General features: G+C 29.6%; 1 protein-coding gene across 1 annotated transcript; it reads right to left on the bottom strand.

The window, feature by feature from the left end:
* Positions 1–4,394: 4,394 nt before the first annotated feature.
* LOC123193007 lies at positions 4,395–9,467 on the bottom strand. The gene is made up of 2 exons (XM_044605753.1): positions 9,313–9,467; positions 4,395–6,979 (listed from the first exon to the last, which is right to left on the bottom strand). Exon 2 carries the CDS (start codon positions 6,640–6,642, stop codon positions 4,735–4,737), a length of 1,908 nt encoding a protein of 635 aa, XP_044461688.1. The 5' UTR covers positions 6,643–6,979; positions 9,313–9,467; the 3' UTR covers positions 4,395–4,734.
* Positions 9,468–16,004: the final 6,537 nt, after the last annotated feature.

Raw genomic sequence — 16,004 nt, 5'->3', positions numbered from 1 at the left:
TTTTATATCGATCGACGATGTCCACAATTATTTCTTTAGGCCGATAAATTCGATCAATCATCACAAACTTTGATCTCATTAATTGACCTAAAGCTCGGGCCCCAGCTTGTCTGTGATGTGGCATGATTTGATCAACTAAACATGTGTGGGTAGGATTCATAGAGTTGATCCCCCACACATCACCGACAGTGGACTTGGTTGCATGTGTATACCACTTACAATTTTCACCCTTGCACTTAATTTCTCACCGTTTCTTGTCAGACTTTTTGACACCAAATTGAAATCCTTTAAGTACGGTGAATTGCGTCACAACGTCTTTCAATTGGACTTTATTATGAAAAATATCACCAATCTTGACCCCATTCTCCTCTCGGATTGATTTAGAACCATTTGATGATGCTGATGGCTGTGGAGGAAAATCAGGAAGCCACCTAAATGGATCAGTGGGGACATTGTCAAAAAATGGCCTAGAATAATTTCCACCACCTGAAATAGGATCTTCAAGCTGCAAACTATCCATACCCTCGGTAAATGATGCCATATACGCAGACTCTACATCTTCTGAAGGAATGTCGGGCATATCATTTCCATCAAAGTCACCCCAATAGGGAACTATATCTTTTTCTCCATGAGCCCATGAGTTTACAATATACAATAGGTCATTACTGAAATCAATCAACTTTTCCAAATCGTATTTTTTTTTTACCCAACTACTTTCTTTTTCATCTTCATCTTCATCTTTGTCCTTCTGCCCTTTAATTGGGGTACATATAACAAAAACAAGAATACATTCCTGAAAGTATTGGGACATATCAAGAAGACCTTGGACATCTTCATCATTTTGGATCTGGATGGGGCAGTCGAGCTCAATTTTTCTTGGCTTCATTGATACTTGAATGTAGTTTTTCATTGGATCAATACTGCAAGACTTCGTCAAAAGCTCAATAAATCCCTCGAATGTTGTTCCATAAGGGATTTTAATCTATTGTTTAGCTCCTCCAACATATTTCATTGTGTTGTTGCGACCTTACCTTGAATCCATTCTCCCTGGTAACGAATCGATGCATAACCATCCATTTTAATTATCAATCCTGCAATGACAAGTTTTTGAAGATAATTATTCATTTATAATAAAAAAATCAATAATAACTATGTAAAACAGTCGTACAATTATTAATAATTAAAAAAAACTCTTCATATTTTTCTAATATTTTATTTATCCCCCTATAATTATTTAACAATTTATATAACACTTTCGTATGTTATCTTATATCAAAATGCATCTATCTGTTTGTAACGTTCCATTTAAAACGTTTTTATAATATCTATATTTTGAAATAGATATTCAAATTCTATACTTTCAAAAACTTTAAAATGTCAATAATAAAAAATTTCTTCAGAAATCTGGAAAATACTAGTAGATATATCATAAAACGATAAAATTCAAAAAAACTGAACTGAAATTTGAATTCTAAAAGTTGAAATACCCTAGAATGGTAATAATCGAACAATTCTACGAAAATCTGAAAAATACGAGTTGATATATTCTAAAACGGTGAAATTCAAAAAAACAGAACTGAAGTTTGAATCCTAAAAGTTGAAATACCATAGAATGACAACAATCAAAAAATTCTTCAGAAATCTGAAAAATACGAATCGATATATCCTAAAGCGATGAAATTCGAAATATCAAAACTGAAATTCAGAATCTAAAAGTTGAAATACCCTAGTATGGCAACAATCGAAAAATTCTTCAGAAATCTAGAAAATGTGCATTGATATATCCTAAAGCGGTGAAACTTGAAAAAACCTATAATTTCAATTATAATGCGCCTATAATGTTTAATATGAAAATGCGCCCTAATTTTAATAACATTTCATTTGACCCCTCAATTATCTCTTTCTTTATTTAACACCCTTGTATATTGTCTTGTATCAAAGCAATACCTATATATTTTTAACATGTTATATAAATCCTGTATATATTGTAAAATATCCAAAACCCCCATATTTATCTAAAATATCCAAAAACCCCCATATTTACCTTAAATTCTTTAACCCCCTATACTTGTCAAACATTACATTTAACCCCCATATTATGACATAAAAACTGGACTTAACAAATAAAATTAAGTTTTAGGCTAAGATTGGCATAAATACCTTTTTTTGATGAATAGTATTTTTTCGAGTCGAATTTAAAAATACGAACTTCTTTCGTCCGAACGAATCCCTACTAATTGATGTTGAAAAAAAGTGAAAGTGAGAGTGAGTGTTTGAGTTATATGAGAAGTGTGTGTAAATAAAATGAGTGAGGGTTTATATAGATGAGAGGAAGGGTAATTTTGACATTTTAGAAAAAGTAATGAAATAAATAAATAAATATCAAAATGCCTTTACAATGTAAAATATCCAAAAAAACCCCATATTTATCCTAAATTACATTTAACCCCTCATACTTGTCAAACATTGCTTTAACCCCCATATTATGACAAAAAAAACTAGACTTAACAAATAAAATTAAGTTTTAGGCTAAGATTGGCATAAATACCTTTTTTTGATGAATAGTATTTTTTCGAATCGAATTTAAAAATACGAACTTCTTTCGTCCAAACGAATCCCTACTAATTGATGTTGAAAAAAAATGAAAGTGAGAGTAAGTGTTTGAGTGATATGAGAAGTGTGTGTAAATAAAATGAGTGAGGAGGGTTTATATAGATGAGATGAAGGGTAATTTTGACATTTTAGAAAAAGTAATGAAATAAATAAATAAATATCAAAATGCTTTTACAATGTAAAATATCCAAAAACCCCCCATATTTATCCTAACTTATTTTAACCCTCCATACTTGTCAAACATTACATTTAACCCCCATATTATGACAAAAAAAACTAGACTTAACAAATAAAATTAAGTTTTAGGCTAAGATTGACATAAATACTTTTTTTTGATGAATAGTATTTTTTCAAATCGAATTCAGAAATACAAACTTCTTTCGTTCGAATGAATTCCTACTAATTGATGTTGAAAAAAAATGAAAGTGAGAGTGAGTATTTGAGTGATATGAGAAGTGTGTAAATAAAATGAATGAGGAGGGTTTATATAGATGAGATGAAGGGTAATTTTGATATTTTAGAAAAAGTAATGAAATAAATAAATAAATATCAAAATGCCTTTACAATGTAAAATATCCAAAACCCCCCCATATTTACCTTAAATTACTTTAACCCCCATACTTGTCAAAATTGTATTTAACCCCATATTATGACATAAAAACTAGACTTAACAAATAAAATTAAGTTTTAGGCTAAGATTGGCATAAATACCTTTTTTTGATGAATAGTATTTTTTCGAATTGAATTCAGAAATATGAACTTCTTTTGTCCGAACGAATCTCTACTAATTGATGTTGAAAAAAAATGAAAGTGAGAGTGAGTATTTGAGTGATATGAGAAGTGTGTGTAAATAAAATGAGTGAGGAGGGTTTATATAGATGTAAGGAAGGGTAATTTTGACATTTTAGAAAAAGTAATAAAATAAATAAATAAATATCAAAATGCATTTACAATGTAAAATATCCAAAAACCCCCCATATTTACCTTAAACTACTTTAACCCCATACTTGTCAAACATTACATTTAACCCCCATATTATGACATAAAAACTGGACTTAACAAATAAAATTAAGTTTTAGGCTAAGATTGGCATAAATACCTTTTTTTGATGAATAATATTTTTTCGAATCGAATTTAAAAATACGAACTTCTTTCGTCCGAACGAATCTCTACTAATTGGTGTTAAAAAAAAATGAAAGTGAGAGTGAGTGTTTGAGTTATATGAGAAGTGTGTGTAAATAAAATGAGTGATGGTTTATATAGATAAGAGGAAGGGTAATTTTGACATTTTAGAAAAAGTAATGAAATAAATAAATAAATATCAAAATGCCTTTATAATGTAAAATATCCAAAAAAACCCCATATTTATCCTAAATTACATTTAACCCCATAGTGAGTGAGGAGAGTTATAAAAATATGAGGGAAAGGGTAATTTTGGTATTCTAAAAAAAGTCATAGGCATTTTTGCTTAGGAATAGTGATTTTGGGCATTTTGGCTTGAAAATAGTGATTTTGGGCATTTTTGCTTAATGGGAGGGCATTTTGGCCATTTTTTAAAATTTCCCTTTTTATTATTTTAAAAATAAAAAATCATTAATTTGTTATGATACCTCAAAGAGCCGCTTTTTCAATTATCTTTATTCATTATTCTGTCTCCTAGTAGACATAATTTATCTGATATTTATTTTAACTAATTTTAATATTATTAAAAATGGATTGTTATTATCAACTTTGCTTCACCAAAAACAATTAGTTCAATAAACTGAACACAACACAACACATCCCTGGAAAGACAAAATCCTCAATCCACTTCTCCAAAAGGCTAAATCTAGGCATTTACAAGTTTACTTACCCTTGAACGTAAAACACAAAACACAAAAAATTGCATGATCTTACAAATTAAACCTCAAGCAAATCAAACAATAATTAAAACGACCACACCACCACCGATGATGCATTTCCTTGGTCGCCCACTGTTATTTATAATCCATGACAAATCCATCATAATCATACATCACAATTAATTAAACACATAAATATATATCAACAGACCCCAAATCTTATACACAAATTCTGCTTCTTAAAATACCCCCTAATATTTTCTACATCATAACATAACCTTCAATTTCCATCAATAGGATCTTTCAGACTCCCACCAAACAATGACATGAGTCCCCCACCATGAACTCTTCCCTCCGGTAACACTAAATTGAAGCTCTTTCTTTCACTGCTTCCACCAAAACCAATTCCTCCTTTCTCCTGCTTACCATTATTCAACAAACTTGAGTAAGATGAAAATGACTTCATAGATAGCGGTACCAATACCTGTGGTGGTATGAGTTGTGGCCTTTTTTCTGGCTTTTCCAATGACTCAATGCAATCAGATACAGCACTAACTCCTGATGATGAATAATTGTTGTCGAAACTGCTACCTGTTGTTGTTGAAGCAGCAGATACAAGCCCATGAAACAGTTCAGTTCTAATAAGACCTCCCTTGTTTGTCTCCCGATCCTGAACCATGCTGCTATGTGCTGCGCACAAACCACTCTTGCCCCGAGCAAATTTCTCACATTTTCCCTCCCCCCAAGAGCATCGCTTTCCACCGCCATGAGCTTTGCAGTAATCTGTGCTACCTTGGGCACTTTTCCCACAATTCTCAAACTTACAACGCTTCCCACCACCATGTCTAACACAACAGTCAGTGCGCCCACGTGCACTCTTTGTGCATCCTGGCACAACACATCTCTTTCCACCACCATGGGCAACACAAAAATTTGTGCCTCCATGTACACTCTTTGGACAGATACCACCACCATTAAAGAGGCAGCGCTTTCCCCCACCATGTCCTTTACACAATGGTGTGCTCCCTTCTGCACCTTTGTTGCAACCTGCAAATATGCATCGCTTCCCACCACCATGTGCCTTGCAGAACATGGTACTCCCCTGGGCACCCTTCGTACATCCCTCGTACTGGCAACGGCGACCACCCCCATGAGAAATGCACAAGCCAGCCTGTCCTTCAGCACTACGGGTGCACCCATCCACCTTACACCGCTTCCCCCCACCGTGTCTAATGCAAAGTCCTGACTTGCCTCGAGCTGCCTTGGTGCATCCTTCTGGATACTGACACCGTCTCCCACCCCCATGGGCAATGCAAAAATCTGTCTTGCCCTCAGCACTTTTTGTGCAACCCAAGTGCTGGCACCTCCTCCCACCACCATGGGCCTTACAGAATGCAGTACGGCTCTCAGAGCCCTTATTACATCCTAGTTTTTGGCATCTCTGTCCTCCACCATGACCAATACAAAGACCAGACGCCCCTCGAGCTCCCTTTGTACAACCTACAAACTCACATCTTTTTGTGTTGCTCATTCTATAGTTTGAAGATGTCAGATTAGTTGTTTGCTCAGACACACTCCCTGATAAATCCATGTGAGAAGATGGCTCATCGCTCAGTTGTGATTGACGAAAACTGGATTTGGTCCTGAGCTGTGAAAGTTCCTGTTCCTGCACCGTAACTTTGCAACCATCTAGTCTTGGAGCCAAAAGGAGTGATTGCATATAGCCACCAGACTTCTTTGCTGATGTGGAACCCTCATCAACAACAGGAACATCAGCCGGAAGTTCAAGTACAGATGTGTTTATATCAGTCTCGGTTGAAAGAGAACATTCAAGCCCCTTTAAATCTGCCTTCGCCCCTCCAAAAGGGCCAAGTTTTAGGATTGAATTGCCCTCGGATAACAACCCTGGAGGCAATCTGCCAGCCGGTCCTTTGATCTTGTCAACACCAACATTTTGACAATCATTACAATATGTACTTGGTGCTGGACCTAATCCAAGAACCAAACCACAGCTGTCATCAAGAACATTGCCAAAATCCAAACATAGATTGCTTTTACTTCTTAATCCAGTAGGGTTGCTTCCTCCATAGCCAAGACAGTTTAAACGAAGAGTGGTGTCTCCAAAACTGTCATTTTTTGTTAAATCAAAAGTTTGAGAAAACTGTAATCCATTGTTGTTGAGATCCATTTTTCAGAGATGTGGGCTATACAGCCCAAAGGAAACTAGCAATAAAAGTCTTTAGTAGATGCTACCAGCAGGCACATAAATCAGAACTAAAAGAGCCAGCACAAGACATCTAAGAAGCTACCTCCACCACTCACAAAACCAGATGTGTCCGATCTGTCCATCTTACTAACAGTCACCAGCAACAACCAATTATCTGATTATTCAAGCAGTTAGTTTGCTGAGTATCTCACAACATTTCTTGGATAAAATCCTTTAATGAGAGCAGCCAAAGTTGATGCAAAGATATCTTTGGAGCGTCTTTTGCCCCTTATTGATGGATCATTTAGCTTCATTCACCCTGACAAAGAATTAAAAGGTAAAACACACCCTTTAAATGATTAATTAATGAAACCAAAGAATAATGTTAACTAGCTCATTCATCAGAAAAAATAATAATGATAAAAACAACATAATGTGCAAATCCTATACATGTATACAATTAGTGATGCCAAATTCCATGCCACTAAGCACATGTGACAGCACATTCATGAATTAAAACCACAAAATTGAAGAAATGGCAGTTTATTAATTGAATAAAAGTAATATATATATATATATATATATAAAAGAGAAAGAATGAAGTAGCCTATAAGAATTACAAAAATTTTAAATTGCAACAAGGTTCCTATATAAATGGTCAAGACCTAGGCATAAGAAGAAATATAAATATATTTCATGCAAGTAATCTAAATCATTTTCAACTAGAACCTAATTAGGAGAATTGTATCTAGCAGAAAAAAAAAATAGTCTAATAAAATATCTTGATCCCTAAATTAAATACTTCCCTAAATAAATAATAAAAATGATAGATTCTTAATTCTTCTTCACTATCACTTGAGAAAAACTACATAACTCATCTTCCGGAAATCCAAATGAATCTATTAGATGCATTATTACCAAATTTAAACAGGAAAACAAAAGAAGCTGCAAGGTTCTCCAGCTGGCTAAAGTGAACATAAATTTTTTCAGATTCATGTTTGAGAAAAAAGCAGAAAAGAGAGACAAGAGTCCCAAAAGCACATTCATGTATTCAACGAAAGTGTGTCTCTAGCACTACCATGGGAATCAATGTCTAACACCATAAAATGCCTCAATAAAATACAGAGATTCATAATTCTAAGTTTTGACAAAAGTTCATAAATTCGGTGAAGTTCAAAATTAAATGGGAGTCTGAAATGAATTTCAAAGAATTTAAATTTTACACAGGGTGTATGATACTTCACAAAATTAAGTAATTGTAAGGCAGTGTACACCAAGGTTGTGTTTTGATAGAGAAATGGTCACTTCCATAGAATTTTTGAAATAATAAGATTTCAGTATTTCAATGTTCAGTGAATGATACTACCATCATTGTTCATCAGTAAATTAGACAAAGAGATGTATTTTCACAGAAAAAGACAACTGAATATAACATTACAGAAAATTTTACTCCAGTGTTTGATGCCAAAGACAATTACATGCAAATAAAATTCACTTTTTGACTTGTTTACCCAACGCTTTTTTACGTCAAAACTGCATAAGAATTTTTCAGCTTCAGAAAAATATCAATTCCAAACAAGACCTAAATCAATCATGCCTTCAGAGATCCGGTCATAAAATAAATTCACCATCTACAAATCAAATTAACCTAAAAGCTTTTTTCGAAGGAAAAAAAAAGGCAAGTGACAATCATAAATTGAAAATTAACAATCTTAAAACCAACACCAGTTCTAAAGTCTTACAAATAACATACAAATAGATTAACAATCTTAGATCAAAGTTTTAACTACCACAAAATGGCTCTGTCTTATAGAAATTTGTAAATTAAACTGAATAAACACAATCTTATTTTATACTTAAATGTAAAGTATGACCACCAAAAAACAGACAAAGAAAGCCTTAATATTTCTGAAGAATTTAGTTGATAAGTAAATTTTCCATAGAAAGGACACAACTAGTGCATGTAAATATCTTAAATAGTAGAGATCTAAGAATTAAAAAAAAAAAAAAACTATTGTATAACTAAATGTGAAATACGAAGAAGACATCTTCACAACCACAAATTTTTCGTTCATGTTAAAAATTGCACCTTTTTTTATTAAAAAGAAGGCTCTTTAAAGGGAAGCTAATGTTCAGTCTGCCAACTTACAAGTTTATGAATCAATTCATCGATTGAAAAAAAAAATAAGATAAATTAAAATTACCCAATAATTTTACTTTTACATCCAAAATTTCCAATAAATAAAATTAAAAACTCTAAAGTAATGTGTTTGAGATTGAATTCTAGTTCAAGCCACTTATATCAAGAACAAATATCAAGATAGAATAATTCATCTTTAAAGATTAGATCTAACCATATAAAATTGTTCACAAAACATATTCTAAATACCTAAAATTCAGAATTAATTGCAAAAAATAAATATAAAAATAAAATAAATAACTAACAATCATTCAACAAAACATCACATATCAGTAAATTTACCAATCAAGAGTCCCAGCAAAAATTCAGAAAAATAACAATATTTAATTGAAAAAAAAAAAAACATAATAGTTAATCCGTTAAGTATTATACACATATCAAAAAAGTTGAAAAGGAAAACAGAAATGAAATAAAATAATCCGAGATGAGAAAAGAAAAAGGAAATATTAAACCGTGAAGTTGGTGGCAGCGGATCTGACAAGCGGCTACAGACATCTTCAATGTTGAAGGAGAAACGAAAGGAAAGAAGGGAGCCAATTGGAGAGAAGTGCTGAGAGAGATGATTGTAACTAGGTAAGGTGCTGTAATAAACAACCATGGAATTTCATTTGGGCGGCTCTAGTTTTTTTCTGGCCAGAAACTATTCCCACCCTAGGTTTTCTGAAATACAATGTATACCCTCAAGTCTCAAAACGCCAATTTCACACCCATCATCCACTGCTACAAGAGGATTTGAAAGGGCAGGAAATCGGGAATACTATTTTACATAAATTTTTTTATTTTCTCTCTTATTTTTTTTATTTTTTCTATTTTCTTTTTAAAAAATTTAGGAGAATATTAAAAATGATTAAGAAAATTTTTAAGGGTTTTGAAAATTTGAATAAACTTAGAAAAATTCATAAGGGTTTTGAAAATTTGAAAAAAAATTTAGGGGTATTTTAATAGTTTAAAATGTCTTTCAATAATTTCAAAAAGATAATTATACCTTGAAAAAGTGGACAAAACACAAAAAATTTTAAAGTTAGAGTTTTGATTTTTTTAGAAATACAAATGATAAATTTTTATATTGATAAAGATATATAAATAATTTAATATTTATATAATTGTTTTATAATTTTAATAAAAAATTAAAACAGTTATTTTTAAGAAAACCAAATAGAATTTATTAAGGGAAATGGATAAGAAATGAAAATTTAGGTTTTTTAAGTTTGATGGGTGAAACTGTCGTCTCATCTAACCTTGAGTGGTAAATGGTATCTGGCCTTGTAAATGTAAACAACACAAGCTTTTTTTTTGGAGCTCCGATGTTAATTTAAAATATGATTATTTTGTCCACATCAATTGATTGATAATTGTATAAAATTTAATGATTTACTGATGATTTTTAAGTAGGAAAACTTTAATTATTTAAGAAAGGCCAAAAGACTTATTCCCAATCAATATTTAGTTGGATATCAAATTCTCATTTTGTCAAGTTTTTAAAATTTAAATAGTCATCTATTAACTATTAAAGTTAATAAAATTTGTTAAATTTAAAAATAAAAGTATCATTTAACCAATAATATTAAAAGAATAATATTTTATTTTATTTTTCTCTTTTTAGTTTAAAAAATTAATAATTTTAGGGTTTGCACTTTTTTCTCTTACTTCTCCTGCAATTGAAGCTAGCCGACGGCGGATCTTGTCATATTTCGATGCACGACAAATCAAAAAAGGAAGGGCATCTTCTCGTTACGCATTAGTCGTTGACCGATGAAAATGAGTTTGTAAATAGAAGAATGATGGGAGACATTTTGATTTACACCAAAAGAAAGGATGAAGATCCATCGCGCGATGGGAGACGCTTCAATTCATGGTCAAGATCCATCACCCTTCCTTCTTTGATTCATCGCTTGTCAGACGTAGATGAGATCCATCACCCATCCTTCTTTTTTGATCACCAATGACATCTCCCCAGAGAGAGAAAAGATGGGTGGAAAGATCAACTGTAATCACTAGAAAAGCAACGAAAAAAATGTAAACCTTAAGAGGGGAATGGTAACTTTTTGAACTTTTGGATTAAAAAAAATTGTTAACTTTTTAAACAAATGGAGGAAAATGAAATAATTTTTTTTAATATTATTGGGTAAAAAATATTTTTACTTTTAAATTTAATAAATATTATTATTTTTAATAGTTGACGAACAAATATTTGAGTTTTTAAAACTTAATAGGAGTAAGTTTAGATTGGATTAAAACCTTAGGTGGGAATAAGTTTTTTTTGGCCTTTAAGAAACCTCATATTGATTTTAATTATAATGCCATACTCTTTGATTCTTTGAATTTTACTGTAGAGCTGTTACTACAATCAATTGCTAAAATATCTACAAAAGTATCTTCCTAGTACAACCCTGAAAGACAATGTTTTTTCAAATTTTGTATTTTAAATATTGTTTTAGACACTCCTATAAATATTAAAATCATTGAGAAGATTATTTGTTTGATTATTTATTTATTTATTTAACAAAATTGATACATCATTTTTGTTATTGTTGTTGTTGTTGCTTTAGGATATTTAATACAAATTTTATATTTAATAAGAAACTTTATAATTGTAATTTTTTTTTTTTAAATACTATGATTAGGACAAATGCCTGCTTTTTGTTGGAAAATGTCAAAGTTTATCTTTGACACCCAACTTCTCAACAATTATCAACACACCTTCCCATTGTTTTGAACATTAAATTTGCTAGATTCTATCCCAATCATGAAAACTATAAAGAAAAATATTATAAATTAAAATTTGATTTTATTTGCAACTAGATTTTGTAACAAAAGAAGAATTATATTATGAAATGGGACTTAACAATAACAATAATAATAATAATAATAATAATAATAATATATGTCATCAAATATGAATAGGTTTTGAAAATTCTTGTAAAACTTAAAGTTAAAGAGAAGATATCAGGAAACTTGTTATCGCTTTCAACTTCATCACGTTTCTTCGAGAACTCACATTGGATTAATCTTTGATACTTTCTTGATATATTAGTTATAAATTTTTAGATATTCGATTTGATTGTTTTTCAAGGTATTGAAAAAGCTATGGTAGACATATAGAAATTTTTTATATAATCAAGTTAGAAGGAAATATTTATAATCTTAAAGCACTATCAATATAGGATTTCTCTAATGTTGTGTGATCGAATTTCTCCTTGGTTAAACTTACAAAGGCAATAATAAAGAGATGATTCATCTATACATAACAATTAGTATACACACTGCATGTAGTAATCTTTTATCTAAAGTGCGAGATCAGTAACTCCTAGCAGTTAAGATCATTTTCCACAATCTCCTAACATGCAATAGTAATTTCTTATTATCATAAAATCATTTTTTATAACGTCTCTATCTACAATTGAAAACCAATCACACTTATAATAGATGAAAAACGTACGATTCTTTACTTTTCATAACAGAAGGATTTTAACATCTCAAACCCTTTTATCTTATGAATAAAATATCATAAAAAGTCTTAAAAATGACACTTTTGACATTCTATTGATATATTGCTGAATTGTGAATTCAGTTACTCAATAATATAACTGTCATATAAATAGTAGATCAAATCATATTAAAAATGATACTCTATTAATTGTAATCTTATAGTATTATTCTTAATCATTTTGTATTGAAAATTATACTAATTTAATGTACTTATCATCGTAGATACCATTTTTGACATCAACAATAGGATTTATCCTTTCATATAAATTTCATTCAACACTAATTAACTTGGACCAACAAACTTAACAGTAAGAAAGTTAATGGGTAGTTTCGAAAATTGAAGGGAGTACATAGTTAAGCCTTATCAGTTGACTCGAATAAGGGTATTTGAGTCATTTATGAATTGTGTCCCAGATGAGACAGTGGAGTGAAGAAATTAGTGGTCCAGACTGACTAATATCGCAAGCAGAGAGCCAAAGTGAGTTTATAAACAGAAGCTACAGAGCGAACACGCCGCGCCTCACCACACCGAATATTAACACCTCTGACTCTTTTCGCAACAATTATAATACAGCCTTTGGCCCATGGTAACTCGCAAGTGGCTTTTGTCTTTTTTGTGCCAAAAGTGCTTGAGTTATTCATTTGCCACTTAAACTTTCATGAAATTACCATTTTCGCTATTTAAGTTTAAAATAACCATTAATAAAATATATTAATTTTTTTTTAATTAGTAAAAAAAAGACGAAAATATTCTCTGTCTTTATTTAAGCTGAATGACATTTTGTTCTTCAAAAATATATAAATTTTTTTTATCTACTGCTAATTAATAATTATAAAAAAATATATCCGTATGATCATACCTGTTTTGCCAATTGGAAACGACAAAGATAAAAGTTGGTTAAAAGAAATGGATATGAAACTAAAATAGTAGTCAACAATGTATACAATGTGAATCAAAATTGCAAAGAGAAATAAACAGAGCTTGAGAATTTTCTACGATAAAAAGACATTAACAATGAAAAAGTATTTTAGGGATTTATTTTTTATTATTAAAATTATTTTATTTGATTTATTTATTAATAAAAAATTTTAATACTATTTTATTATTAATTGCATGTGATAGATAATATAAAAATAATTTGATTATCATATTTATCATAAATAATTACAAATTATTAAGGTAAATTTGATTTTATTACAATTATACCCTTATCAATTTTTTAAGAAAAAATATCTTTATTTTTAATTAATATAAGAAATAACATAAAAAATATTATAAAATAATTATATTCAATAATTTTAAAGATATTTAAATAAAATAATATCTTAGTATTCATTTATTTTATCTAATCAAACACAATAATTATTTATATTTATTAATTTTTATAAAATAAAGTAATTATAATTTATTTTTATAATAATCTTTTATTTTTTTAAATAAATAATAATCTTATATTATTTGTTGGGAAGAAATCAATTGTGACTAAAATCAAACTCTCTCCCTCTTGAATAAATTATATGACAACAAATAATCAACCGAAATATAATTCTATCATACTAAATAATCAAACATATTTATGTGTATTATTATATAACTAGGGGTTATTTTATTTTAAATTTAAAATCACTTAATTACATGATAATATTAATAAGTATGTATATATTTGTATATCCAAAGTAAATACATATAGTTTTATTGTAGTCAAAAGCAAATATAGTAAAAAAAATACCACAATTTATCATGAAAACCTTTTCGATGCAAGAGTACAATAATGGGGCATCGCCTAAATAAACTAATCCACTATATTTAAAATAATAGTATACTATTTTCTACCTACAAATGAGTAGACAACTCTTCAAAACAATAAAACAAAGAAATAACACAACTACAAAAAATTAAATAATATAATAGAAAACTCGTAAGTTTATATCTCAGTTATAGATATAACATAAAAATCTTCAACTTCCAAAATATAACACTAGATGTGCCTAAAATACTATAAAATTTTGAGAGTAATCCAACGGTAGATAAAAGAGAAAAAGACAATTTTCTAAGAGTTGTTTAAATTGAACTGCGCAATATAATTAATCACGTTCCAACACAAATAACATATTACCTGAAAAACAGATAAGATCTCTACCATTCAAAATAAAGAAAAATGAGTCTATTACCAAAAGTCTAAAAATTAGAGTAATCAAACGGTGAAATGAGAGACAACAAAAATCTCCCACGAACGTGCACTGAGAAACTAAAACAACATTTTTGTCTCTTTCTCTCTTTTCTTTTTTTGACTTTTACGTATTATTTATATGTATATGTTAAACCTTAGTTTACCCTAATTTATTAATACGGTGAGTTGGAGTTTTTATATAAGATAAATCTGAATTTTTCCATGTAAGAAGAAACCAAAGAGCCCAACACTAAGAATTAAAGGGCGCAATGCGAGAAATTTTATCAAAGTTTGGGTAGGAATTGGTTATTCCGCCACCAATATATTTTCAATCAATTTTAGTCTGACTGCGTTATCCAGATTAGGTCCAAAATTCTAATACGTAAGTTTAATATACAATTCCAGGATTTTACATTCTCAATCAAATATATTCTTACTGAAATTTTAACATTCCAATAATTATAGATGGATTAATTTTATCGCTTTTATAAATTATTAGATACTTATGTGAAATTGTCAAAAACTTTATTAAAATATCATAAAACCTCTAAAATATATATTAAAAAAACCGTAAAATTATATTTTAAAAAAAAACCCTTAGGGGCGTTTGGTTCAAGTTATCAAAGATTATCTTGGTAATTTACCTTTTATTTTCTTGTTTGGTTTGTCAGTAATAAAATATTACAGTAATCTTCTATTACTAATACTGACGTGGCAGGTAATATAAGTGGTAATCTGATTACCACCTTCACTTTAAGTATTTAAAGATTATCAAGGTAATCTTGATTTTATTATAATTATATTATTATTTATTAATTTTTTGAGATAAAAATAAATTTATTTTTAATTAATATGATAAAAAATATAAAAAATATTTAAAAATAATTATATTCAAGCGCATTGAAGTAAAATAATTTACTAGTAATCTTTTATTACCTTTAACTAAACACAATAATTATTTATACCTATCAAATTTTAGCAAACATAGTAATCATTTATACCCAGTAATCTTCTAAATAATCTATCTTTAATGTAATCTTTTTATTTTGATAATAAAATATTACCCAAAACAAACGCCTCCCTTAAAGTGATATTTTTAATGCTTTATGATAATTGATGTAAGATATAACATTTCTCAGGAATGAATAAATTATAAACTTAATATAATATTTGTGTTTTAATCATAGAATTAAATAAGATAGATAAAATTTCAAAGACCCTATTCACCTACGGAATGTAAATGGAATTTAATTAGTAGAGCCTTTTTTGGCATCTCTTGATTGGAAGAAAAGACAATGATTGGATTAAAAATGGAAAAAAAAAAAAAAAAAAGTCTTCCTTTGTATTCGTTTGTGCCGTGTTTCAACTGTAACCTAACCTTGACTTTTTATTTAGGCCAAAATGGTCATTTTCTACTATGAAACAACGATGTTTCTTTTGTAGTTTGAAAGCCTATCTTTTTTTCACCCTTTCTCTTTCCACTA

Source organism: Mangifera indica, chromosome 12 (assembly GCF_011075055.1).
Source record: "Mangifera indica cultivar Alphonso chromosome 12, CATAS_Mindica_2.1, whole genome shotgun sequence".
Taxonomy (NCBI): Eukaryota; Viridiplantae; Streptophyta; class Magnoliopsida; order Sapindales; family Anacardiaceae; genus Mangifera; species Mangifera indica.
The sequence above is the reverse complement of the archived record's forward strand: the minus strand, read 5'-3'. Positions and strand labels throughout refer to the sequence as shown.